The sequence below is a fragment of the Phragmites australis genome, chromosome 3, assembly GCF_958298935.1.
Source record: "Phragmites australis chromosome 3, lpPhrAust1.1, whole genome shotgun sequence".
Classification (NCBI taxonomy): Eukaryota; Viridiplantae; Streptophyta; class Magnoliopsida; order Poales; family Poaceae; genus Phragmites; species Phragmites australis.
Window position 1 is genome coordinate 8,286,771 of NC_084923.1, and position 24,733 is coordinate 8,311,503.

The 24,733-nt window shown below is 41.3% G+C and overlaps 3 protein-coding genes across 4 annotated transcripts; all 3 read left to right on the forward strand.

Moving 5' to 3' along the window:
- The first annotated feature begins 568 nt into the window (after positions 1-568).
- LOC133911944 (nuclear pore complex protein NUP133-like) lies at positions 569-7,667 on the forward strand. Of its 2 annotated transcripts, none has more exons than XM_062354444.1 (8): positions 569-883; positions 1,091-1,215; positions 1,313-3,088; positions 3,627-4,339; positions 4,985-5,143; positions 5,334-5,652; positions 6,126-6,193; positions 6,818-7,667. In XM_062354444.1, the coding sequence occupies exons 1-8, from the start codon at positions 705-707 to the stop codon at positions 7,355-7,357; spliced, it is 3,879 nt and encodes a 1,292-aa protein (XP_062210428.1). In that variant the 5' UTR covers positions 569-704; the 3' UTR covers positions 7,358-7,667. The 2 variants fall into 2 exon arrangements, with proteins under 2 accessions (XP_062210428.1, XP_062210429.1); XM_062354445.1 differs by having other exon boundaries at positions 6,960-7,154.
- Positions 7,668-8,068: 401 nt separating this feature from the next.
- Positions 8,069-14,291, forward strand: LOC133911945 (conserved oligomeric Golgi complex subunit 6-like). Its single transcript, XM_062354446.1, has 11 exons — positions 8,069-8,425; positions 8,508-8,560; positions 9,104-9,251; positions 9,403-9,510; positions 9,971-10,038; positions 10,606-10,729; positions 10,806-10,952; positions 11,093-11,353; positions 11,433-11,717; positions 12,662-12,805; positions 13,523-14,291. The coding sequence occupies exons 1-11, from the start codon at positions 8,210-8,212 to the stop codon at positions 14,027-14,029; spliced, it is 2,061 nt and encodes a 686-aa protein (XP_062210430.1). The 5' UTR covers positions 8,069-8,209; the 3' UTR covers positions 14,030-14,291.
- A 5,819-nt stretch (positions 14,292-20,110) lies between these two features.
- Positions 20,111-21,873, forward strand: LOC133911946 (allene oxide synthase 2-like). The gene has a single exon (XM_062354447.1). It carries the CDS (start codon positions 20,315-20,317, stop codon positions 21,755-21,757), a length of 1,443 nt encoding a protein of 480 aa, XP_062210431.1. The 5' UTR covers positions 20,111-20,314; the 3' UTR covers positions 21,758-21,873.
- Positions 21,874-24,733: the final 2,860 nt, after the last annotated feature.

Genomic DNA, 24,733 nt, shown 5'->3' on the forward strand with positions numbered 1-24,733 from the left:
TGATGTTCAAGATGTAATTTCGAATACTTCATTGGTTCGAAGATCTAGCTTCGAATTCAATGTTTTTTTCCTTAGAGAGTTTTCAGTCTGGGGTGCCCTTGACTGGCTGAAGTCATAGGCACCCGTGAACTAGAGAACCCCAAATTTAAGTGCCATTTTCTTAGAAATTTCTCGTGAAAGATTTTTTCTTTAAAAAACCAGGATTTGCATTTACAAAAGTTTCCTCATATTCAACTGGTCTTCCAAGTTCTCGTGTCCCTAAGGGTCTGTTTGTTTCAGCTAGAGATTCTGAAAAGCAGCTTATAAAAGCTGGATTGTTAAAAGCTGGATTGTGAAAAGCTGGATTGTTAAAAGCTTTTAGATTGTAGATTCTAAAAAAATTTAATGGACAGTTTAGTAAAATGGACTTTCACAATCTATCAAAAGCTGAGGAAAACCAGCTTCTCAGATTATCACAATCCAACCAGCAGATTTTAAAAAGCTATAACCAAAAGCTGTCTGTTTGTTTCAGCTTCGAATTATAAAAGCTGAAAGCCAGAATCCAAAGCTGAAACAAACAGGACCTAATCAGGGGGGCAAAAGCCAAAAAGAAAGAAGAAACTCAAAACACTAGTAAAACCCTAGCCCACCGGAGGGAGCGCCAAGACCGTGAGGTCGGCTAGTCGGAGAGTGAGGTGCCCAGCTCGGCCGCCGCGCCGCCAAAGATGTTCTCGCCGGCGATCAGGAAGCCCCACCTTCTCCACCGCAGGGACAGGGAGGAGGCGTCCCCTTCACCTCCTCCTCCAGGTCCCGCCCACACCCCGTCGCCTCGTGGATTCGCCGCCCCCGACCGGCCCGCCACTGGCACTCCGGCCCCATGGACCTCCTCTTCCCTCCTCGCCAGGTGCCCCTTTCTTCTCACCTGGTTCGCTTTCACCAAACCACAACATTTCGTCGTATGGCCATGTCTGATTGAAGGCGCCGGAAGCTAGTAGCGAGCACCTTTGCTTTCTTCATTCTAGATTTCTAGTAGCCTAGCACGTTTAGCACAGGCAAATGAGCTCTGATTTAGTGATTGTACCATGTCTTGTTTCTTGGTGCAAATTTATAGGATTTCGACATCGAAGCAAACTGACAGGGCTGGTGATTCGGACCAGATCCAACCGGTGCACGTAGCAGAGTTTCCCCAAGTCGTTCGGAATGCCCAAGCCAGCCTTCTACAGCAGAAATTTTCCAGTAATAGCTTCCACTCAGTGTGCAAGTGCTATTCTTTCCAGTAATAGTTTGCTTGTACTATACTGAACCATACGTACCTGTTCTGCATCTCTTGTAGGAAAAAACATGCTTTCTGGTGGCATTGATAAAGACACATCCCTTGCGTGGATGATATGTGGGAATGAGCTTTTTATCTGGAGCTACTTGGCTTCTGTTGCAAAAGACTGTCTTGTACTTGAGGTTCCATATTCTCTTACTAGAAACAAAGATGCGAAACCCCTCTCCGGTATTCAATGGACAGTTTGCATAATGAGATGGCATAGTAGTGGTGCATCAACAAGGAATGGTGGAGAGATATTGCATCAGAGAAGTTCGACTGGCATTATCCTCTGCAACAAAAGAACACAAGCTGTTGCCTATTGGCCTGATATCTATGCTGAAAGTAATAGGAGTCCAGTTCTTAGTTCGTTTGGTTATGATGAGGCATCTGCAAGTGATGGTGCATCTAATTGTTCCAGTTTCAACTCGATTATTGCAGCTGCAGTTCCGGGAGGTATTCATGAATGTATTGCTATAGCTTCTGAACCTGCAGGTGCTTTATGGTTGTTCCAGTGTTCACCAGCAGGAGTGCATCGAAGTAAAGTTCATAGGGATACATTAGGTGATAGTGGTGCCGAGCATTCTCAGAAAAGTAATGGTGGAAGGTCCTTGGTTTGGCTCCCTAGTAATGTACCATCCGAGGCTGCTGACCGGAAGTTCTTTTTGTTGACTAACCATGAGATACAATGTTGGAGTATTTCCCTCCTGCATGGCATCAATGTAAAAAAATTAGGGTCTCAGGAAATCGTTGGTACTGATGGGGATGTGAGTATAAAGAAAGATATAGCTGGGCAGAAGAACATATGGCTTTTGGACATGCATATAGATGAGCATGGGAAGGAATTTAGCATTCTTGTTGCTACGTTATGCAAAGATCGGGTGAGTGGGTCAAACTACACTCAGTATTCTCTTCTGACGATGCTGTACAGACTTAACCAGAAGTTTTCATCTGAAGATAATGTGGTTAAAAGTGAAAGGTTTTTGGAGAAAAAAGCTCCTTCTCAGGTGATTATCCCTAAGGCTAGAGTAGAGTATGAAGAGTTCTTGTTCTCCATGAAGCTAAAAACTGGTGGTAAGCCTTCTGGTTCTGTGATCATCCTGTCAGGTGATGGTACAGCAACAGTGGCCATATATTGGAGAGGTTCCACTCGACTTTATCAATTTGATCTGCCTTGGGATGCTGGAAAAGTTCTCGATGCTTCCATTATCCCATCTGCTGAAGACAGAGATGAAGGTGCTTGGGTTGTTCTAACAGAAAAGGCAGGATTCTGGGCAATACCAGAAAAGGCTGTATTAGTTGGTGGGGTTGAACCACCAGAGCGCAGCTTATCACGAAAAGGTAGTTGTAATGAGGTGGTTGCTGAAGAGAAAAGAAGAACTCAGGTATTGAGTGCCAGTGTTGTTCCCAGAAGAGCTAGCTCTGAGGCTTGGAGTGCTGGAGAGAGGCAAAGGCCTACATTAACTGGCATAGCTCAGCAGGCTGTGGTTGATGAAGAGTCTGAAATGCTACTGAACCGGTTATTTCATGATTTTATTTTGTCTGGTGCAGTTAATGAGGCACTTCAGAAGCTTAGAGCAGCAGGAGCATTTGAGAAAGAGGATGAAATGAACATATTTGTTCGAATGAGCAAGTCCATTGTAAACACATTAGCCAAGCACTGGACAACAACTAGAGAAGCTGAATTTCTTGCCTCGACAATTGTTTCATCCCTTGTTGAGAAGCAGCAAAAACATGAGAGATTCCTTCAGTTTCTTGTATTTTCGAAGTGCCATGAAGAACTCGCTTCAAAGCAAAGTATGGATTTGCTCTTACCATCAGTCTGTTTATTATCTTCGTCCCTTATCATACTTGTTATTGGTAATCAGATACATTGGTTTCTTTACTGTTCAGAATACAGTAACAATGATGTCATTTTGGTTGGAGTTATTAGTATAGGAGATGTTGTAATTCTTGTGAATATAGAATACTTTCTTGTTAGTCCTAAAAGCGGAGTACAATTGCAGAACTGTTCTTTCCCATCTGCCATCCATACGTGATTGTTTTAAATCATGAGCCAGAGCATGTGCTCTACCTTGTAGGGTTGTTCTTACCTGGTCTTACCTACTATTGTGCTGTGTTGGGTGGGTTTTGTATCAGTTAATTATTAGTCATTTGTCTAACGACACCACATTAGTTTAGTTTTTTACTTGAGCAGTAACAAAAACACTATGTAGGACCACAATGATGGCGTACAGCCATATAAGGGAGCTGAGTTCTGTTCTGAGTTTAATTGTCACAGAATTCTATTAATGATACTTCTGTTTGACAAACGAGCAAATTGACCATTCTGCAGGAGCTGCAATGCTAACTATCATGGAGCATGGAGAAAAGCTCTCTGGAATGATACAGCTTAGGGAATTACAAAACACTCTTAGCCAGCAACGCTCAAGCACACATTTGTCTCAGTCAAAAACTCAAACCACTGGTGCCCTTTGGAACCTCATTCAGTTGGTTGGTGAGAAAGCTCGAAGAAACACTGTTCTCTTAATGGATCGTGATAATGCTGAAGTGTTCTACAGTAGAGTTTCTGATATAGATGATCTATTTTATTGTTTATCTCATCAGCTTCAATACATTATAAATAGAGAAGAACACCCTTCTGTTCAGATGCAACGTGCACTTGAGTTATCAAATGCTTGTAACACCTTAGTTCAGGCAGCATTGTATTACAGGAAGGAGCACAAGGAATGGTATCCTTCTCCTGAAGGACTGATAACCTGGAGCAGCCACCCTGTCGTACGGTCTGGAATCTGGAGTACAGCATCCCTAATTATGGATCTTTTGAGAGAATCAGGAGCTGCAGACATGTCAATGAAGTCCAATCTATGGTCTCAGTTGGAAGGACTCACAGACATTCTATTGGAGGCATATATATGTCTTTTAACTGCAAAATTTGAACGTGGGGAGGAACATGGTGTACTAGTCCACGAATATTGTGAACGAAGAGATGAACTTCTTGGATCCCTCTACAATCTTGCAAAACAAATAGTAGAGGCCAAGTATCAGGTTTGTTTAATTTAACATCACTCTTTTTCCTAATATTTTTTCCTTTACTACAGTAAGGTGCTTATCTTTTGCAATTTTGTGTTGTCCCTTTATGCGCTGTTCTGCCCGAAATGCACTGCAAAAGTTCTAGCTTGATTTCACATGTAGTATGTAATAATAATTCTGGTACCATTTTGGTATTAAGGTAGGCATCCTGGTATTGAATCCATGATTTCCAATTGCATTTTGGTGATTTGCTGCTTGATTGGTTCTCTGATCAGTTTCCATGTTAGTCATTTTGTCTATTTTTTAACTATGCACGTATTAACTCATAGCAATCTCTGATCATAATTCATAACACGAGTGTTCTATGGTCAGCTGCCACGAATGTAAGTTTGCAAGTATTAACATAGTAACTTGATATTAATGAGCAAAAGACATTTTCTACTAGATATGATAAAGAAGTGTGCAAAGGTCTATTTGGATTATTATCATTTTTTAATTACGGAAGCATTTTTAAAAATAATCCATTGGTCTGGTGTTGTTGTCAGTTCCTTAACATTATATTTACATGTAGTTATGTAGGCTGGTGTCCTGCATTCGGTGTTTGTAGAGCTTCTCAATCTTGGTATGGAACAACTAATATCTTTTCTCCATATATATCAGGAGTCAAGAGAAGGCACTGACAATCTGGATCTGAAAGAATCTATATTTAGAGAAGTTACTTCTCCTATTTTGGCAACAGCTAAACGGCATGAAGGGTACCAAACGTTGTGGCAGATTTGCTATGATCTCAGTGATACAGGTCTCCTCCGTAGTCTTATGGTATAATCACATGACTCCATTCCAAAGTTATCTCATATCCTTTTTCTACTGCTGTAATATTTTGCACAATATGCAGGGGATAACATATAGCATTTTTGTACAATGGTTAGCATTGAAGACTAGGCCATTTGCATTCTAGTTTCTACCAAGATGTTTCTAGTACATGATTCTAATATTGATCTTATTGCAGCATGATAGTGTAGGACCTCATGGGGGATTCAGTTTCTTCGTTTTTAAAGAACTAGTCAACAACCGCAACTACGCTAAGCTGTTAAGGCTGGGTGAAGAATTCCAGGAAGAGCTAGCTAGTTTTCTGAAAGAGCGAAGTGATCTTCTGTGGCTTCATCAGATATGCTTAAACCAGTTCTCGTCTGCTTCAGATACCCTTCATACCTGTTCTCTGCTTGGGGGTCCTGAGGAAGATGCTAGCCTCACAACCGGCAGAAAGCTGCTATCCTTTGTTGAAAGAAGACGTCTTCTCTATCTCTCTAAAATTGCTGCAACAGCAGGTTATCTGTTTCTTCTATTCTACTTTCCTGTATGCCTTCAGCTGTGCATTGAAATAATAATTCAGGAAGTTTGCATATTCTCTGCATATGCTGCTGGAATTATGCAAATAGACTTCTCTTATCTTCCTGATGATGGATAATGGTAGCTTATCAGTTGCAGTTTGTGCGAGGAAAAATCATGATTGTCTCCGTTATTAAAGTTGTTTCTCATGCTTAGCAGTTAGCACTTTTATTGCTTCTGTGCATACCCTTGTACTGTCTTATGTGGCATGCCACTTAACCTTGAAACCTGCCTAATTCTGCTGAACTTTCCACAGAATAAGAAAGGCTTGGTTACTTACTGTCTAGAATATTATTTAGCTAATGAACCAATAAGATTGCATCATTGTTTGTATTCATTTCTGTTTAGTAGATGGCATAGATTTTTTTCCCATTAGTAGATGAATTCCTGATATATTTCAATTACCGAGTAGGTAAGGATATTGGTTATGAAGTGAAGGTTGCACGGATAGAAGCAGACATGCGGATTCTAAAACTGCAGGTGAATTGTCTAATGCAAATGTTCTGCTGTATTTCTGCTTTCTAGTTATGATATCATTTTTGCATTCCTTCTTGGTGGGGATAGGAGCCCAGAGTCTAGTTAGAAATTTATGTGTTCCATATTTAGATTCATGACACCGTAGCTGTATTCCCAACTCCTAGAGTTGTATATAGTTCTATGTTATTTATGCTTAGTTAGTCTTAGACCGTTCGAAACCAAGCTACAAAAAGATGGAAAACCCTACAGGCTCGCATTTAGGTTTACACATCAAGGTTCCAAACCCTCACAATAACCGTCTGATCCCAGTGGGTACAAAGAGCACTGTAATGATAGTATATTATTTTGAGCTGTTTTTGGTTGTTTTTAACTCTGGAAGCTATTAGAACATATTGGAACTTTAAAGCTGTTGGATGTTTGAAAGAAAAATGAGGATATGAAAAGTGACAGGGACAAAATCGGGAGCCAGGCATTGACTGTCTGGTAACCGGGCTTACCAGTTCCTGACCCAAGTGTGGGAAATTCTTAAAAGCTGGGTTTTGAAAACCTGGGTATAGATTTATGTTTTGAGTGAAGCAGGGATGATCAGCAAACCAGATTGCTTTTAGCCCTTTCTTTTCTGTACAGGAAGAGATAGTTCAGCATGATCCAGAATATGCACAAGGCAAATATATAAACAAGCTACTTCCTCCACCGGAACTGATTGAGATGTGCCTGAAGAGAGACCGAGAGCTTTCTCTTAAAGCTTTTGAAGTTTTTGCTTCGACAGGTTCCTCGTTCCGAAGTTCCAATAGAGGCCTTCTTGAGGCTTGCTGGGTGAATGCAGCCAACCAGGATGACTGGGTCAAGCTTTCGCAGGCATCCATGTCAGAAGGTTGGAGCGACGAAGTCATCCAAGAATCTCTTCAAGGAACCGTCCTCTTCAACGCATCCAGGCTGTGTTATAGCCCAGATGCAGTGGTGTATGACGGTACTTTTGAGGATGTGCTGCCTGTGAAGAAAGAGGATGTACATCTGAGAGGTTTGGAGGCCAAATGCTTCTCAGTGGAAGAAGTACTGATGCAGCACAAGGATTTTCCAGATGCCGGTAAATTGATGATGACCGCAGTGATAATGGGCAAGGAGCTATCTTATGCAGCTGCAGAACCCGTGGATATGGGTTCATAAATCATACTCTCAGATATGGGCGATAGACTAGCAAAATCGGAGTCGGATCCTTTGTGATGGCCATCTGGTAGTTGTAATTGCAAAATCCTTGTCTTGGTGGCACTAAATATGTAGTTTCAGTTGTATCTATTCTGCGCGAATGCAGAAACATTCTTCATAGAGACTGCAAGATTATACCTCTTGCGTTTTCTAGCGTGAGCTGTGGCTTGTAAACAGGCAGCCTTTTCATTTTTCGAGTTTTCTGAGAGGAAAATATCGTGTTGCTTAGAACCTTCTTATAGATGCCAGCATGAAAGTTTTGGTGAAATAACCGATGGTCCGGCTAATGCCTTTTTTTTTCCTTGGCCCAGCTATTTCTCGTTGTAGTCTGGTAGACCTCAGGTCATAAATAATTTTTTACGGTCATCCACGTGAAACTTTAACTATTATTTTTAATTAGAATATAGTTATAATATATAGTAAAAATATAATATTATGAGTTTTTTAAAGATAAATCTATATGTGTGATTTTTATATTTTCAAACTAAATATTTTAGAAACTATGGATGGTTAAAATTTTAAAATATCTAAAAGTTTGATTGGATCTGAATCAGAAGTGAAAAGTATTTATGACTGAGGCGTAGTGGACTAGCAAGCTATAGCTTCTGCTTAATTGGGCTTTAATAAAGTTGGCCCAGCTTTCGAGCCAACGCAGGCACACGGACACGGCCTTTGGCACGGCAGAAGCTTTCCCCGCGTCCGGCTACTACCCATCACTCCCCTCAGATCCCGAACGACCAAACTCCCTTCGCCGGCGGAGGAAGGCGGGGGAGATCACGCCCGGGTTGGGATCGCGCACCGGCGGCGGGCGGGATGGTGGCGGCTCTGGCGCCGGGGGTGTCCCGGAAGCTGAAGAAGGTGCTGGAGACGCGGACGGACAGCCCGGATCTGCTGGCCTCGCTGGGCGCGCTCTCCACCTTCTACGTCCAGAACACCCCGCAGGCGCGCCGCAACCTCAAGTCCTCCATCGAGCAGCGCGCGCTCGCCATCAACCGCCACTTCCTCGACGCCTCCCTCCCCGCCCACAAGGTGCGGTGTTGTTCACCGCCCATTCTTTCGCAGCTGCCGTGCCCTGTTTGGTGATTGCTTTGCTCTGCTATTTTGCGTGTAGGCGTTGGATCGCGTCGAGGGGGAGGTGCACGCGCTGAACGACTCCTGGAAGAAGTGAGTTGCTTTGCCCATTGCCCCTCTGCCTGCCTGGAAATGGAACTGGGAATCCTAGTATTAGCTGGTTTTCCGATATCCCTAGATTAGATTGAGCTTAATGTTATGTAGATCAGTGCATATAGGAATCTCCGAATTGTTACATTGTGCGAAGTGTATTTTGGATGTAGCAATAGTGCTCCATGTAAAACCTGTAATTAACAAGTAGAATCATGTCATGGGTCTTAACTAAGGCAGTAGAGAAGATACAAAGGATGGTGCTCTATAGTTGCAAAGGGCTTCTATCATGAGTTGTTATGCTGGTTCAGTTGCTACTGAGACATTATGTTCCATCGTTAGTATTGGTTTTCTTCTTCTTTTTCCTTTTTTCCCCTTGCCTAAATACTTCTGTTGTCTAGCGATACGAATGCTTTGAAATAAATTAAAAAAGTCACATTATGATTTCTTATACTACACATATTTGTTTTTCATTCTGTTTATCTCCTTTTAATATCAAGGTATGCTTGTCTACTCTTTTTTTAATATTATGTTTAATTATGTTAGGATTGAGGAAGCATTGAGCAGTTGTAGTGTGAGAACTGGGGATATTATCAGTACAACGGAGAGGTTGCAACAAGAACTTGAGGTTATCACTCAGCGCCAAGAAATTGTTTCATGTTTCCTGCAGGATTATCAACTTTCAAATGAAGAGGTACCACTTCCTACCTTAACAAAATTAATTGACTCAAATGATGTTTGGTTGCTAAATGTAAAATGTGATGCCTCAGTCATTGTCTTAGGGATGATATCTTGATCACTCGTTCACGATTTTTGTCTATTGTTCTATTGTTAATGATTAATAGATAAATGCACTCCGGGAAGAAGAGATAGATGATAAATTCTTCAAGGCATTGCTGCATGTCCAAGAAATACACTCAAACTGCAAGGTCCTGCTGCGGACACACCACCAGGTACCATCACTTTGTCCTTGAAGTTTTGGAGCCTTGATTCTTCGGAAACCATAAATAACTTTGTGCTACCTGTAAGATTACAAGTTATACATCAACAGTTCTCTTATCATGCCATTCAATCAAAGCAGAAAAATGGATTGTTAACTTTCTATACTCTATAATAAAGGGGGTCATGTTCATGAAACCAAAAAAAAGGAAGAAAAACAAGTACTATCCAACATATTAAAAAATAAAAACTGACAGGAGATCTCAATGTTGAACCTTTTATCTTGGATTTTTATTTGTTTCCAAAAGGCTAAATTTCTATGAACCCATCTTTTTTTCCAAGCATGGATTATACTCAACGATGCTTTGACATTGTGACTTGTTCATAGTTGGATAAAGTTTTACTAGCTAGTTTCCTAGTCAAAGAGCATGAAATACTTATATCAAATGTCGAACTTTTTGGATATTTCTTCAGCGTGCTGGTTTAGAACTTATGGATATGATGTCTGTGTACCAAGAAGGGGCTTATGAAAGATTGTGCAGGTATGCCCTTATATAGTCATCTTTTATTTCTGTGTTTCTCTCATTAATTCGTCATGTCAGGGTTTCTTCCATGATAGGACACTATTTTTAATTCCACTTGATTTTAGTGCTAAGTTTACTAACCGGCTAACCGCTCCATTTCACAATCTTGGCCCAAGCTCACCATGCACATCGACCAAATAAGCACTAAATGTAAGAAACAGTTAATTAAAAATGACCACGGATGTCCTTATTGAATGTCATGATATGGCCATCTAACCTCTTTCACAGCATTAAAGTAGGGTTAGAGTGTGGAAATATTGCAATTACTATACTCTTGATTTCTTCAATGGACAAACATTGTGAATCATCCTTTACCATGAAATTGGACAAATATTATGAAACGAGGGAGTACAATGCTCCAAAATGTTCTTTGGCGACTTTGATAGATCTTTGCCCTTTCTCAGGATAAGTACCATCAAACTAGCATTTTATGCTATTTTGATTTGGATTGAATTCTGCTCTTTATAATAATACCAAATGACAGTAACATGCAGCATAGAACTCAGTTTTCTATTCTTTTATCAGGTGGGTTCAAGCTGAATGTAAAAAATTAGGTGATAGTGACAACCCTGAAGTAAGCGAACTTTTGAAAAAGGCTGTTCGCTGCCTGAAGGAAAGACCTGTTCTATTCAAGTATTGTGCAGAAGAGGTATGCTAAACCTTTTGCATTGCAAAGTTACCTCTAATTGAAATGATATCTGATGGTGGGCGATCTTCATTCATAGGTTGCCAACATGAGACACCATGCATTATTCAGGCGGTTTATAAGTGCTCTTACTAGAGGTGGACCTGGAGGGCTCCCAAGACCAATAGAAGTGCATGCTCATGATCCTCTTCGTTATGTAGGCGAAATGCTGGGTTGGCTACATCAGGTGTTTCCCTTGCTCTGTCCTTACTACTAGACATAGGAACCAACAAGTAGTGATTCGTTTTATTTCTTTTCAGATCATGCATCTCTATTTTTAGATATTGCTTTAGCCTTTCTTGAATGTTCATTCTTTATTTTGTGAAGGCACTGGCATCTGAAAGAGAGCTTATAGTCGTCTTGCTTGATCCTGATGCATTAACTGACAGTGGTCCAACCACTCGTTGTCATTCTGGAAGAGATGGTGATTCCTCCAGAGGAGAGTCTGATGTAACTTTTGTGCTTGATAGAATATTTGAAGGGGCATGTCGGCCATTTAAAGTTCGAGTTGAGCAAGTTTTGCAGTCACAACCAAGCCTGTTAGTCTCTTTCAAACTTAGCAATACCTTGGAATTCTATGGTTACACGGTGAGTCCAGAGTACTACCTTTTGCAGTTTAGTAAATCAAAAAGTGTTTCTGTTTACATATACTTTCCTTCTATTTTAGATATCGGACATGCTGGGAGGGGACACTGCTCTGTGCAATACAATATGGTCACTTAGAGATGCAGCGCAGCAAACATTCTTCAATATCCTGAAGAGTCAGGGAGACAAGTTATTGCGTTATCCTCCACTAGTTGCAGTGGACCTCTCTCCTCCACCAGCTGTGAGAGAAGGAGTTTCTTTGTTGCTTGAGCTCATAGATACCTACAATAGCATGATGGTTCCTGCCTCTGGAAAAGGACCAAACTTTGATCCTGTCATTTCTGCGTTACTGGATCCTATAATTCAGGTGAGCTTTTTGTGTCGAGTGTGCCTTGTAATGTTATGGTTATATCTGAAGGGTGTTGTTGGCAAATAAAAACTTTCATTCTATTGCTAAATTTTACCCATAGTGCGATTTACAGAGTTAGTCTATACAGCAGCCATTAAAGCTCACTATAATGTCTCGGGGCAATTCTTGGAAGTAGCAACATATCAATTCGTGTACTCATCCATGAATTCAAGCAATCATTGCTTTACAGTCGTTTAATGTCTTTTTCGTCTATTTTCCTTCCTTTTTTGTGACTTACCCTCATGCACCAGCGCCACTAAAAGTAATGTTGACATCCCCTGGAAGGCTAGAAGTAAAAAGTATCTTTATGTGATGATATCAAAATTGTACTTCACAATCAAAAAGGAGTTAAACAGAGAAGACTAGGACTTGAGCAGTGTGCTTATAATGCTGGCTAGTGGCCAGTTATGATGGTGAACAAATTGCACAGCTATGCCTACTAGCGCCACCAAGGCGGTTGAGGTCATTATTGTACATTTTTTTCGGTAATAGCATATTAGCACTCTATGAAGTAGTACTAGGCTACTAGCCTTACCTGGAAATATAATAGTGAGCATGTTCTCATTTAGCACCAGCCCACGTGTAGCAATTAGCTGCAATACATACCGTAACACCTGAGTTGCTCCAATCTAGCCATTTAGTTGCTGCAGAACCAATACCTTGCTTCAGTTTTAATGATACAGTAACCGCATTTTTAGGTTAATGTGTTCATATGTATCAAGTAGCCAAATTACTAGAGATGACATGTGCTGGTACAAAAACTGTTATTCTATACCCAGAAATAGGCAATTTGATGTTACCAAAATATATCTTATGTAGCAGTTCTTGTTACCACTATAATTTGATGTTATCTGCAGTATAATTTATTTGTGGTACTTCTATTGATGTTCCTAACTTTCCAGATGTGTGAGCAAGCTGCAGAGGCGCAAAAGTCAAAAGGTTCACTTGCACGGCGTGGTAGAACTACCTCTGATCCTAGTGGAAATAGCAGAGATTCGATAGCAGTTGATGCTATTCTGTCCAAGAATTTATCTACATCGGTTCTGGTTAGTAGCATACTTGTTATGTTTACCATGTATGGGGATGGCTGTATCATATTCAAAATATGTGGCCACTGTACTGAGCATATAGTATTTCTTGTCTTAACTGTGGTTCACTTAAACTAGCAAAATGTGGACATTATGCAGCAACCTTGAAAAGTTCCTTCTGGCTGCAATAAAAAGGCTAGGAACCTTTTTTTCTAGTTCATTTTTAATTCTATCACAACTGCTTATCACATGGTCTAATGAAACATAGATGCTTTGCAAGGATAAGCCTTAAAAGGTTACTTGTAGTTGCAATACTAAAACTCAAGACATTCTAGTTTATTTCTGATTCTTTTTCAGATGTCGTTATTTGATATTGAATAACAGTTATGATTGTTCAACTACTAAATTGTAAACATGCATTTCTTCCATTCCTTGACACTGATTCCGAGGGAATTTCACATGTTGTGAATTTCATGATTGGTTTTTGCTGGCTTTGATTTTTATTTTCTGTGATAACCTCTTTCCAGTAAAATCGTATGAAGAAGGGATGAATGATTCAGTGATTTCTGATGTTGCACTAAAAAAAACCTATTTTGGTTTTTACTATAACCAGATGGGGTAGTCTGTTTCAGCTTTCACAACCCAATTTTGAACATTTGCTTTTCATTCAAGGAACTTAGTCTTTTTTATACATCACCATTTCCCCCAATCCTTATTCATTCCAATAACATGCAGAGCGCTGAATCTTCGTCCAAAGTCTACCTCATCAACTGCTTATCAGCAATTCAGGAACCATTGATGGGCCAGGAGGTTGCTACAAGCTATGTAAACAACCTGCGCTCTATGGTTGAAGCTCATATTCGTGCCCTTGTAGATAAAGAAATTGACAGCATTATTAGGAAATGTTTACTGTCGAATAAGATGCCATACATAAAGGACTATGGCAGCATGGATGACGCGAGACCTCTGGCAGATGTTGTCGAGACATCGCCACAGATGCTTCTGGAATGCCTGAAGGCATTCTATGGCCTTTTGACTGGAACAGAAGGTTCCTTGCCTGAATTTGAGCAGCTGCAGGTTCCAAGGTTACGTTCAGATGCGTGCTATGGTTTGGCTAGAGCACTAGCAGAAACATATGAACTCATTTATAAGGCAGTGATGGATCCAAAGAACAGTTATCCTGACCCGAGGTCGTTGGTTAAGCACTCGCCTGAGCAGATAAGAACTATACTGGAAATCTGAGGTCTATGCACCATGCCTTTTGATACAACGTTGATTAGAGGAGTCATGCGAAGTAATCAATGTGATGTAAATTTCCAACTGTAAGTTGTGAATTCAATTCCTTGCTGTTATATTGAAGCGGTGAGTCCTTTACTATACTCTTGTATCATAGTATCTCTCCTGACTCCTGTTCTCATGTACCATTTCTTTTTTTCTTTATAAAAAGACAAATTTCATTGTACATGGATAGTTTGATTATCACAAAGATAATTGTATCGGAGCATTTCTAAGAAAAAGAAGAGAAGATTCAACTCACCGGATGATTCGGTATGAATGGAATGAATACCGAATAAATGCATCGGGATATTTTACACAGAGATGCTGTAAAGGCTCAGATGGTTCAAAATAACTCACTGGAATGTCTGTTGATGGATTTGAAGGCACATCGAATGTTCGGTGTTCACAGAGATTTTGAGTGGAAATTCAACGGCTAGTTTCTGAGATTGCACTCGTCAGATGATCTAGTGTTAGTACTATTGTTCTCACCAGATTATCTGGTGTTAACGTCTTTTCTAAGCTATTGAAAAAACAGCTAGTTGATGGGTTTAAGACTATAAATATCCCTTCACTTAGTCATTTGAGGGTGTGACATACTATTTTTATATACACTGAGAAGATATCTAAGCCACCAAAGTGGTTAAAGTGATCATCTAATGCGATTAAGCATAAGATTAGAGAGTATTTAGTGTTTACAGGTCTAGAGTGAGTTATAATTAAGTGATGTCACTTGAAAAATAGATTAAAGAGTGATCCTAGCTTGTACCGAGTGGTATGTCGGTACCTTGAAGTCTTGATAACTCGTCTACATCTTAGGTTTTGATGGCTCAAGCTTGTTGACACTCCAACTTAGTGTGAAACGGCGACAAGGTACGTGTATGGGGACGCAGAGACCCTTGCCTTGATGGTTCAAGTTCCGAAGTGATCACGACGGCAAGTGACCGGAAGAGAGGCTAGTGGTGAGACCCTGCCTTGGTGGCTTGGTGGCTCATCGTGCTAGAGATATTGTCTTGGTGATTTGATAGCTCAAGAGCCGGGACCAGAAGAGACTTGATGACTTAGAGCATATTTTTTGTGAAGCTCTAACATAGATTAGTGGTGATATCCATATCATCGATATCACAGGATAAAAATCTCTTATACCGAGTTTATGTCTCTACCTTATACGTTTATACATTTACATACTTGTAATTTTTCTTGCTAGAGTAGATGAAATTCTCTTAAATGGTAGAGTAGACACACTAGATAAAATTAAAGAAAAAGTCTATTTTACTTCCTTGAACTATCACGTTTGTCCGGATAACCCTCTGAACTTTTAAACCGTCCATTTTACTCCCCCGAACTATCAATACCGTCTATTTTACCCCCTGGAGTGGTTTTTCTTGGTGGTTTTGATGACGTGGCAGCGGTTTCGCCACGTGGCAGTCCCAGTCAGCATGTTCACATCAGCGTTGCGCAGTAATTCGATTTTTCTTTAGAAAAATAATTCATGAGAATAGATTATTCCCAAAAATAGGTTTTATATTCAGAAAAAAAATCTAAAAAATACAAAATGATTTAGATAAATGTTTTAATATGTTTTTAGCTCTGTTTTTATTTCTGTAAATATTATTTAATGTTTTTCTAGTGTAAAAATTATTCTAAAAATATTAGAATAAATGTTTTAATTTAGAAAATAGTTTTAGAAAATATAGATTAATTCTGATAAAGTTTAAAAATATTTTCTTTGATAAGATAAATGCTTTAAATATTTTTTGTTGTATATTAAATTAGTTTTAATTCTAGAAAAATTAGGTTTAATTCCAGAAAAATCGTTTGTAGTTTTCGCGTCCCATTTGGACACATTTTGATCACATTTGGCCATATTTTGGTCATATTTGGGCACATTTTTAGGACATTTGGACATATTTTGGTCACATATTTGCACATTTGGCCATATTTTGGACATATTTGAGTATATTTTGGTATATTTGGGCACGTTTGACCATATTTTGTCCAAATGTGCTCAAAATATGCTCAAAATGTGTCCAAATATGCCCAAAATATGACCAAATGTGCAAATATGTGACCAAAATGTGTCCAAATGTGCCCAAAATATGCCCAAAATGTACATAAATATGGCTAAAATGTGTCAAAATGTGGCCAAATATGCCTAAAATGTACCTAAATATGACCAAAATGTACCCAAATGTACTCAAATATGTCCAAAATATGACCAGATATGCCAAAATGTGACAAAAATATATCCAAATGTGCTAAAAATATACCAAAATATGACCAAAATGTGCCCAAATATGACCAAAATATGGCCAAATGTGATCAAAATTTGTCCAAATGGGACGTGAAAACTACAAACGATTTTTCTGAAATTAAACCTAATTTTTCTAGAATTAAAACTAATTTAATATACAACAAAACATATTAAAAGCATTTATTTTATCAAATAAAATATTTTTAAACTTTATTAGAATTAATCTATATTTTCTAAAACTATTTTCCAAATTAAAACATTTATTCTAACATTTTTAGAATAATTTTTACACTAGAAAAACATTAAATAATATTTACAGAAATAAAAACAGAGCTAAAAACATATTAAAACATTTATCTAAATTATTTTATATTTTTTGGATTTTTTCTGAACATAAAACCTATTTTTCAGAATAATCTATTCTCATGAATTATTTTTTTAAAGAAAAATCGAATTACTGCGCAACGCTGATGTCAGCATGCTGACTGGGATTGCCACGTGGCGAAACCACTGCCACGTCATCAAAACCATCAAGAAAAATCACTCCAGGGGGTAAAATGGACGGTATTGATAGTTCGGGGGAGTAAAATGGACGGTTTAAAAGTTTAGGGGTTATCCGGACAAACGTGATAGTTTGAGGGAGTAAAATGGATTTTTTCCTAAAATTAAACTCATTTAGATAAAAATTAATATAAATTTATCTTATGAAGTTTTTAGAGTCAATTTAATTTAGGTTTCTAGTGTCCTAATTTATCATTCATCACTCACATATATTGGCCCCTGACATTTATCCTTTAATTATACTCAACCGCATGCAATCCTTTTTCCAATACAGATCGCATGCATGGGTTGTATTGGTAATACAAAATAACTTGATTAATTTGCCACAAACAAACTTTTTTAATCAGACATGACACATGCATTCATCGTGGGTATTCACGTGCATCCAAGATATAACATAATTTGCCTTTTTAGTTGTCAGACATTTACATGTCTTCTATGGCATATGTGTACATATATAAGATCTGAGCCATCTATTAATTCTAGAAGAGCTTCAAAGAAATACCTGCAATAGCTCTTCAAGAAAGCAGTCAAACCATAATAAACAACGACAGCTAAGGGGTTAAGAAAAATATGGTATGCATCATTGACCGATTAGCACAAACAATATTTGGTAAAAAAAATCAATACAGATTTAAGAATACATAGAATAGAGAATTTAATTACATCAGCTCCATTCTCCACAGTTTTGCTAGGCAGATGCAGACTGTTGCATCCGTTTATACAACTAGGTTCACTTATTAATATCATAAAATCACTTTTATATAAACAACTAATTAAAATCTTAGCTCTTTCATCTACTTATATAACCTCATATCTAATCAACCAAATAGAAACTCAATATAACCTATCTAGACAGATATAACTAATCAAACACTCTACTTTTCAATACTTTTACATCCACTCAACTTGCATATACAGCTCATACGAATAACAGGACAGACAAACAACCAATCACGTTCTTAATGACGTTATGGTGTATAGACATGCTTTGTGCTCAATTTTCATCCAGGGATGACGAATATTTGCCGTTAATACATCTAGAAGTTAGAACGATCATGTTTTGTGAAAATTGTTGGAGAGATTCGGTTGACGACGTCTCCATCAACACAGATCAGCAAAACTGCAAATTGCCGTCTAGTCTCCTGATTACAAATCCATTTTGTCACGTTGTTTGCGTACTACTTTTCCGGCCCAGTTTCACAGTCGAGAAGGGGTCCATTCCTCTGCCCAAGCACGTGCCAGCGAGACGTACTCATCTTCACGCAGATATTGGTACGCGCTTGTTCATGGCTCCGAATTCGCAGCAGCGACGGACTCCACCGAAATGTATTTGTTAACACTATTCCCTCGTGCAGCAGCAGACTCCACGGAAATAATTTTGTACGGTGTCACATGAATGGAACATGCATATGTGCTTATAATATACATATCGCACTTTGGCACTTGCATCGGAGTGAGCAGCAACGATCCAAAGTTCCAAACAACCTGTAAGCACGGTCTGCGTCTGCACGCACCCTCCTTTCCCTATCAGTCCTCGTCCATATTTTGGACGTGCGCTCGATCGTGATTCCCTTCTGACGCGGGACGTCCCTTGCTGCGCGCGATGGCCACGGCCCTGGCCGGCATTATATATTATCCCCTGGCGCTAGCTGCACGCGCCACGCGGTGATGCCGACGCCGGACCGGTAGATGGCTGGCGCCGCGAGTTGGGATTCAGCCGTGCATGGTTAAGTTGCGCTTCACGCGGGGAAATCGATCGAGGTCGGACACAAGCCGGCCCGTCCATCGACGCACGACGGTTTTGGCCGTGCTCAAGAGACTTTTCTGCGAGCTAGCTGTGAACCTGTGGCCGAACTTGCGATACTACTATTCCGATTCACGCGAACAGGTAATCACCCTCCTCGCGCATCGAGTCACGTGTAGCCGTGTGCATTCAGACACAAACTGTGCAGAAAATACCAATCACTTCAGTCACGGCGTTCTGTATGAACACATTACACATACATGAATGCAACCTTCCACATTACATATACAGTCACGCCCTATATTTTGAAATAGAGGGAGTACATGTTAGCAGCGTTCAACACGCTCGGTCGAGCAATACAAGATTCGCACTTGGAATTGATAAGGAAAAAATGTTATTTAACACCAAAATACCACCACTATGTGACTCATCCGTCTCAGGATTACATCAAGTGGCTGCGATCGAACTTGCGATATTCCAAGCATGGGAACAAGTAATCATCCTCCCCCACCGATGGTCACGTGTTGCCACATTCATCCAACCGACAAATAGTACGATTAGTATCATTCGTTTCAGTCATTCTGCATGCATCTTGATCGAATACCCATATACGTACAAAAAGCCAGGCAAAAGTACCACAGAGAACCGAATCTTTCATCTCCCCTATCGTCCATAAACGAAATAGTGATCCAAGTAAGGTATCCTATAGGGAAATGCAACCAAACAAGCCGCAAGTTCGCATGCCCAGCCTAGCTCTGAGAACGCTTGGCCCAGGAGTGATCAGGCAGCTTGACGTGATCGAGAATATATAACTTAAATCAGCAACAGGCAAGGTCCAAGAGTGCGTGGCTCGTTGTTAGCACCTTTGCATAGTGCTTATTTCAAATGCGTACGTAGTCAAATGCCTTATCAGTTCCCACTTCTCTGTTGGGTCCAAATCATTTAGGTGTTGTACGCGAGATTCCTCGATTATTATCATTTTAGTTCCAGAGTTGAGGACCTTTCTAATCCTGTAAAAACTAGCCTCTGACGTAAACATAAGCATAAGAAACTGCTTCAAGTTGCTGATGAATATCCCACTTGGACCTAGTTTATCTCTCCACTAGACCACTATCTTTTGTTCGGCGTTTATTTATCTCGCAGTTTGCACCCTCATGTTGAGATTTTTTTGTCCAGTCCATTGCAGTGCACGTCACCGGGCACCCGCGCGCCTTAGCAGTCGTCGCACGAACAGCGCCGAGGAAGTAGACCGGAAACAGGCGCGCGCGCGCCGGGTGATAGTGATACAAGCGTGGGTGAAGGTGAAAGCCCAAGGGCGCAACGTCAATCCTCATCCGATCCAGCCTATCGATCTGCCCCGTGCATCCAGATCTTCATCGCTGTCAGAACTGTGGCCCGATCGGGCCATGAATTTTCTGTTATCAAGTGTAAACCATCGTACATCACACCCACACCAACGCATTTGCACACATCTAAACAAGATTGGCGCATGCGGAACAAGCACCGGTGCCGGTACTATCACGTGGTCCTACTTGCCGTGCTCTCCCACACGCCGGGCTACTATTTCTACCCCCGCCCCTCGCGTCATCCAAGGCACAGCGACAACGTCTCCTCCAAACCTTGAGCAGAGCAAAGTCCTCATCGAGAGCTGAGCTATCTGCGAGCAACGAGAGATTGCTCTGAAGCGTGCATGGCGAGCTCCGAGGGTTCCAGCGCCCCGCGGCCCGTGCCGGGCGCATACGGGCTGCCGGTGATCGGTGCCGTGCGCGACCGCCTCGACTTCTACTACTTCCAGGGTCAGGACAAGTACTTCGAGTCTCGCGTCGAGAAGTATGGCTCCACCGTCGTCCGCATTAACGTCCCGCCGGGTCCCTTCATGGCGCGAGACCCGCGCGTGGTCGCGGTCCTCGACGCCAAGAGCTTCCCCGTCCTCTTCGACGTCACCAAGGTCGAGAAGAAGAACCTCTTCACGGGCACCTACATGCCCTCCACCTCCCTCACCGGCGGCTACCGCGTCTGCTCCTACCTCGACCCGTCCGAGCCCACCCACGCCAAGGTCAAGCAGATGCTCTTCTCCCTCCTGCTTTCCCGCAAGGACGCCGTCATCCCGGCCTTCCGCTCCAACTTCTCCTCGCTCCTCGCCACCGTCGAGTCGCAGCTCGCGCAGGGCGGCAAGGCCGAGTTCAACAAGCTCAACGACGTCACCTCGTTTGACTTCATTGGCGACGCCTACTTCGGCGTGCGCCCCTCAGCGACCGAACTCGGCGCCGGCGGGCCGACCAAGGCGGCCAAGTGGCTGATCTGGCAGCTCCACCCCCTCGTCACGCTCGGCCTTCCCATGATCCTTGAGGAGCCGCTCCTCCACACGTTTCCCCTCCCGCCCTTCCTCGTCAAAGGCGACTACAAGGCGCTGTACAAGTACTTCTCGACCGCCGGGAAGCATGTACTCGACACCGCCGAGAGCCTCGGCCTGTCGCGGGAGGAGGCCTGCCACAACCTGCTGTTCGCGACGACGTTCAACAGCTACGGCGGCCTGAAGGTGCTTTTCCCGGGGGTCCTGGCGAACGTCGCCAACGCCGGCCAGAAGCTCCACGAGAAGCTCGTGGCGGAGATCCGCACCGCCGTGGAGGAAGCCGGCGGCAAGGTCACTCTCGCGGCGCTGGAGAAGATGGAGCTGACCAAGTCCGTGGTGTGGGAGGCGCTGCGTCTGGACCCGCCCGTGAAGTTCCAGTACGGGCACGCCAAGACCGACCTGCAGATCGAGAGCCACGACGCGGTGTTCCAGGTCAAGAAGGGCGAGATGCTGTTCGGCTACCAGCCGCTGGCCACCAAGGACAACCGCGTGTTCGGACCCACGGCGAAGGAGTTCGTGCCCGACCGGTTCGTCGGCGAAGAGGGCAGCAAGCTGCTGAAGTACGTGTACTGGTCCAACGGCCGTGAGACCGAGAACCCAAGCGTTGACAACAAGCAGTGCCCGGGCAAGAACTTCGTGGTGCTCGTCGGCAGGCTCTTCCTCGTCGAGCTGTTCCTCCGTTACGACACCTTCACCGCCAAGGTTGGCACAGAACTGCTCGGCACCAGTGTGGTCTTCACCGGCGTGACGAAAGCTACTTCCGGTCCTGGTTCTATGTAATACCGGAAATCCCTGCACCCCGCTGGTATTTGCCGTACGTGCATGGATAAGATTATATTGGATGGTTTACCTTGCCCCCCGGCCCCTGTGCAATAAGATTTCTCCTCTTCTCGTGTGATCGGAGGTGTTTGACCGTTAATCTGTAATGCATATATATATATATATATATATTGCAGTGAATTATTCAATGTTATCTTTCACAAATCTACGTTACGCAAGTATGATGTGTTCACACATTGTAGGATAGCAAAACGTACGTCGCACGATCAGCGGAATCTTTTAGCAGCCTGGCATACTATTCAAGATTGTTGACGAAAACCTTAGCTTAATCTGAACTTTAAGTTCTGGACTACGACTTTGCCACGATCTAGATCTTTGCAAGTTTCTGTCCGATCTACGTGGTGGTTCGAGGGAAATGGCACCCTATAATCTTTACCAGCAAACTGGGCACACGCTAGCTGAAGCGACTTGTTTTGAACGAAACAAGCTGATGCGGCTTTAATCTGACAGATCTAGCTAAATCGAACATTGATCTATCCAGTCAGCTACCCGCTTGATCCGGATCCAACGGGTTCCTACAGATATTCAATACCTTTGCTTCTATGAGGTACTACTAGCTTTTGAATTACTACGAACTGGCAAGAGGACTGCACAGGTCAGCAAGGGGAGCATGATGAGTAGGTCAAACGATACTTTGAGCTTGAGGAGCTAAGCTGGAAATAATCTTCGGCAACTCCAACTATCAAACAGCTGGAATTATGAAGCACAAGAATATGCTTCTATGCAGCTACAACATCAACTTTCTGCCTATAATGCTACAGCACCAGATCCACACTCTTCCACCGCTTAATCCTCATGCTGCTATTGGAATGTTTCCCTGGTATTTGCCTCTTGCTGTTTACCTAACCAGCAAAGTGTAAGTTTTGCTTTTGTGCCACCTAATAGTGCTTGCAGTGTATCATTGACTTGTAGGTGTCTAGTTTATGCTTTCTTTATCTTTTCATATCTGTTAGCCTTATTCCAATGCCTGCAAATAGACTACATGATGTTATTCATTTTTCAGTGATAAGTGTCCTGATGCAAGCATTACATACACTACTAGTGCAAATTTCATGTAGCCCCTAACAGCGGTATCAACCAACGACTATCAAGTTAATAAGACTTAAATGATAACAACGGTATGTGCCTTCAATCCTAAGTGTATATTTTGTTAACAAAAACTGTTAGATGATCACATGGTTTTTTATTTTTATGGTTTATCAAGGAAATTGCTAGGTTTCAGTTAAAGCATGTTGAATTGTTGTTGATATTTATGTGACGGTGTTGGTTAAACTTATATTGTTTTGAGCTTCACTTGGTTGCTGTAGCATATTGTTTTTCTAGTGTACCTTGTTTAACACACTATATGAATATTTCAGAAGGTAGATATTTCAACATAAGTAAATGAACAGTAAGTTTTATTCATACTATTACAGAAAATTCTATCACTGCTGGCTCTAAAGTGGCCTTCACTGTCAATTTTAGAGCTGGCAGTGGGCAACAGGCAGACTGCCGGCGCAAACACCGACAATGAAGGGGTTATCACTTCCGGTTGAAGGCTTTAGTCGGCAGTGATAGTCGGTTATCACTATCAACTAAATATATCAGCCGGCAGTGATACAATCAGTCCTGATTGAATTTTTGGGACGGAAAAACTAAAAAATAAATACATTTTGTACTTGAGGAAACCCCACGCCCGCGCCGTCGTAAATCACAAGTCACACAATTTTTCGTGCGAAATACGTGCGCATGTGGTTCAAGGCACTTGGATCTGAGACCTCTCAACTCACGTGAAACATTCTTACCATCCCACCATATAAGTACTTGTGATAACAATAGCATATGCAATCTTTTGTATCTCTTTTGTCTAAAATTTCAAACGATTATTTGGACATTTAAATGACTTCAAATAAAAAAGTTTTCAACTACAAAGTTGTAAATCTCATCGAGTGCTATAATTTTTATATAAAATTTGTCCCTATCCAACTTCGTATGAAAATGTTATGAATTTTTGAAGATAAGCTGTCATCTATTAGCACTGTCGGCTCGTGTTACGAACCGGCAGTGATACTCCCATTACTGTCGATTCATAACACGAGCCGGCAGTGATACCTGACCAGGCACTATTCATCTGACCAGTCGCTGCTCACCCGTTATCACTGTCGGTACTTCTTATGAGCCGGCAGTGATACGCATTATCACTGCCGGCATACGAGCCGACAGTGATAGTTCAGGTATCAGTGTCAGCTGGTGCCTTCACCCGGCAGTGAAGTATCACTACTGGCTCAAGTCATCAGCCGTAGTGATGCCCTTCGTCACTGTTGGTTCATACGCCACATTCGCTGGTTTTTCCCGCGCGGCTTTTGAACCGGTAGTGACATCACTACCGGCCTATTAGCAACCGATAGTGATGAACCGGTATATAAGCCTAGTTTTGTAGTAGTGTCACAAATATAATTGAGTTACCTTGCTGTGATTGTTTTGAATTACTCTAGTGTGGTTCATGTGATTTTTCATCTAATATGTATCAAACTGATAATGTTCAGGTTCTAAATTTATTGTAATGAAATATATATATATATATATATATATATAGGACACCTATTCTATACCCCTAGGAGTATGTACTCCCACATGCAATATACCACCTAAACAAACACTTTATACTCTTTTATTATTTTTAGTATACTCTAATACTATATATATATATATATATATATATATAGGAAAACTAGTATGTACTCCTGGGTGTATGTACTCCCACCTCTCATATACCACTTTTACACGTGTGTTATACTTCTTTATCACTTTAAATATACTTCATTAGTAATTATAAGATACTACAATACAAATCCCACGAAATTTTTTATGAAATTCCATGATTTTTATCTTAATTTGCGTATATACTTCTTTTATATATAAAAAAGAGTATATAGC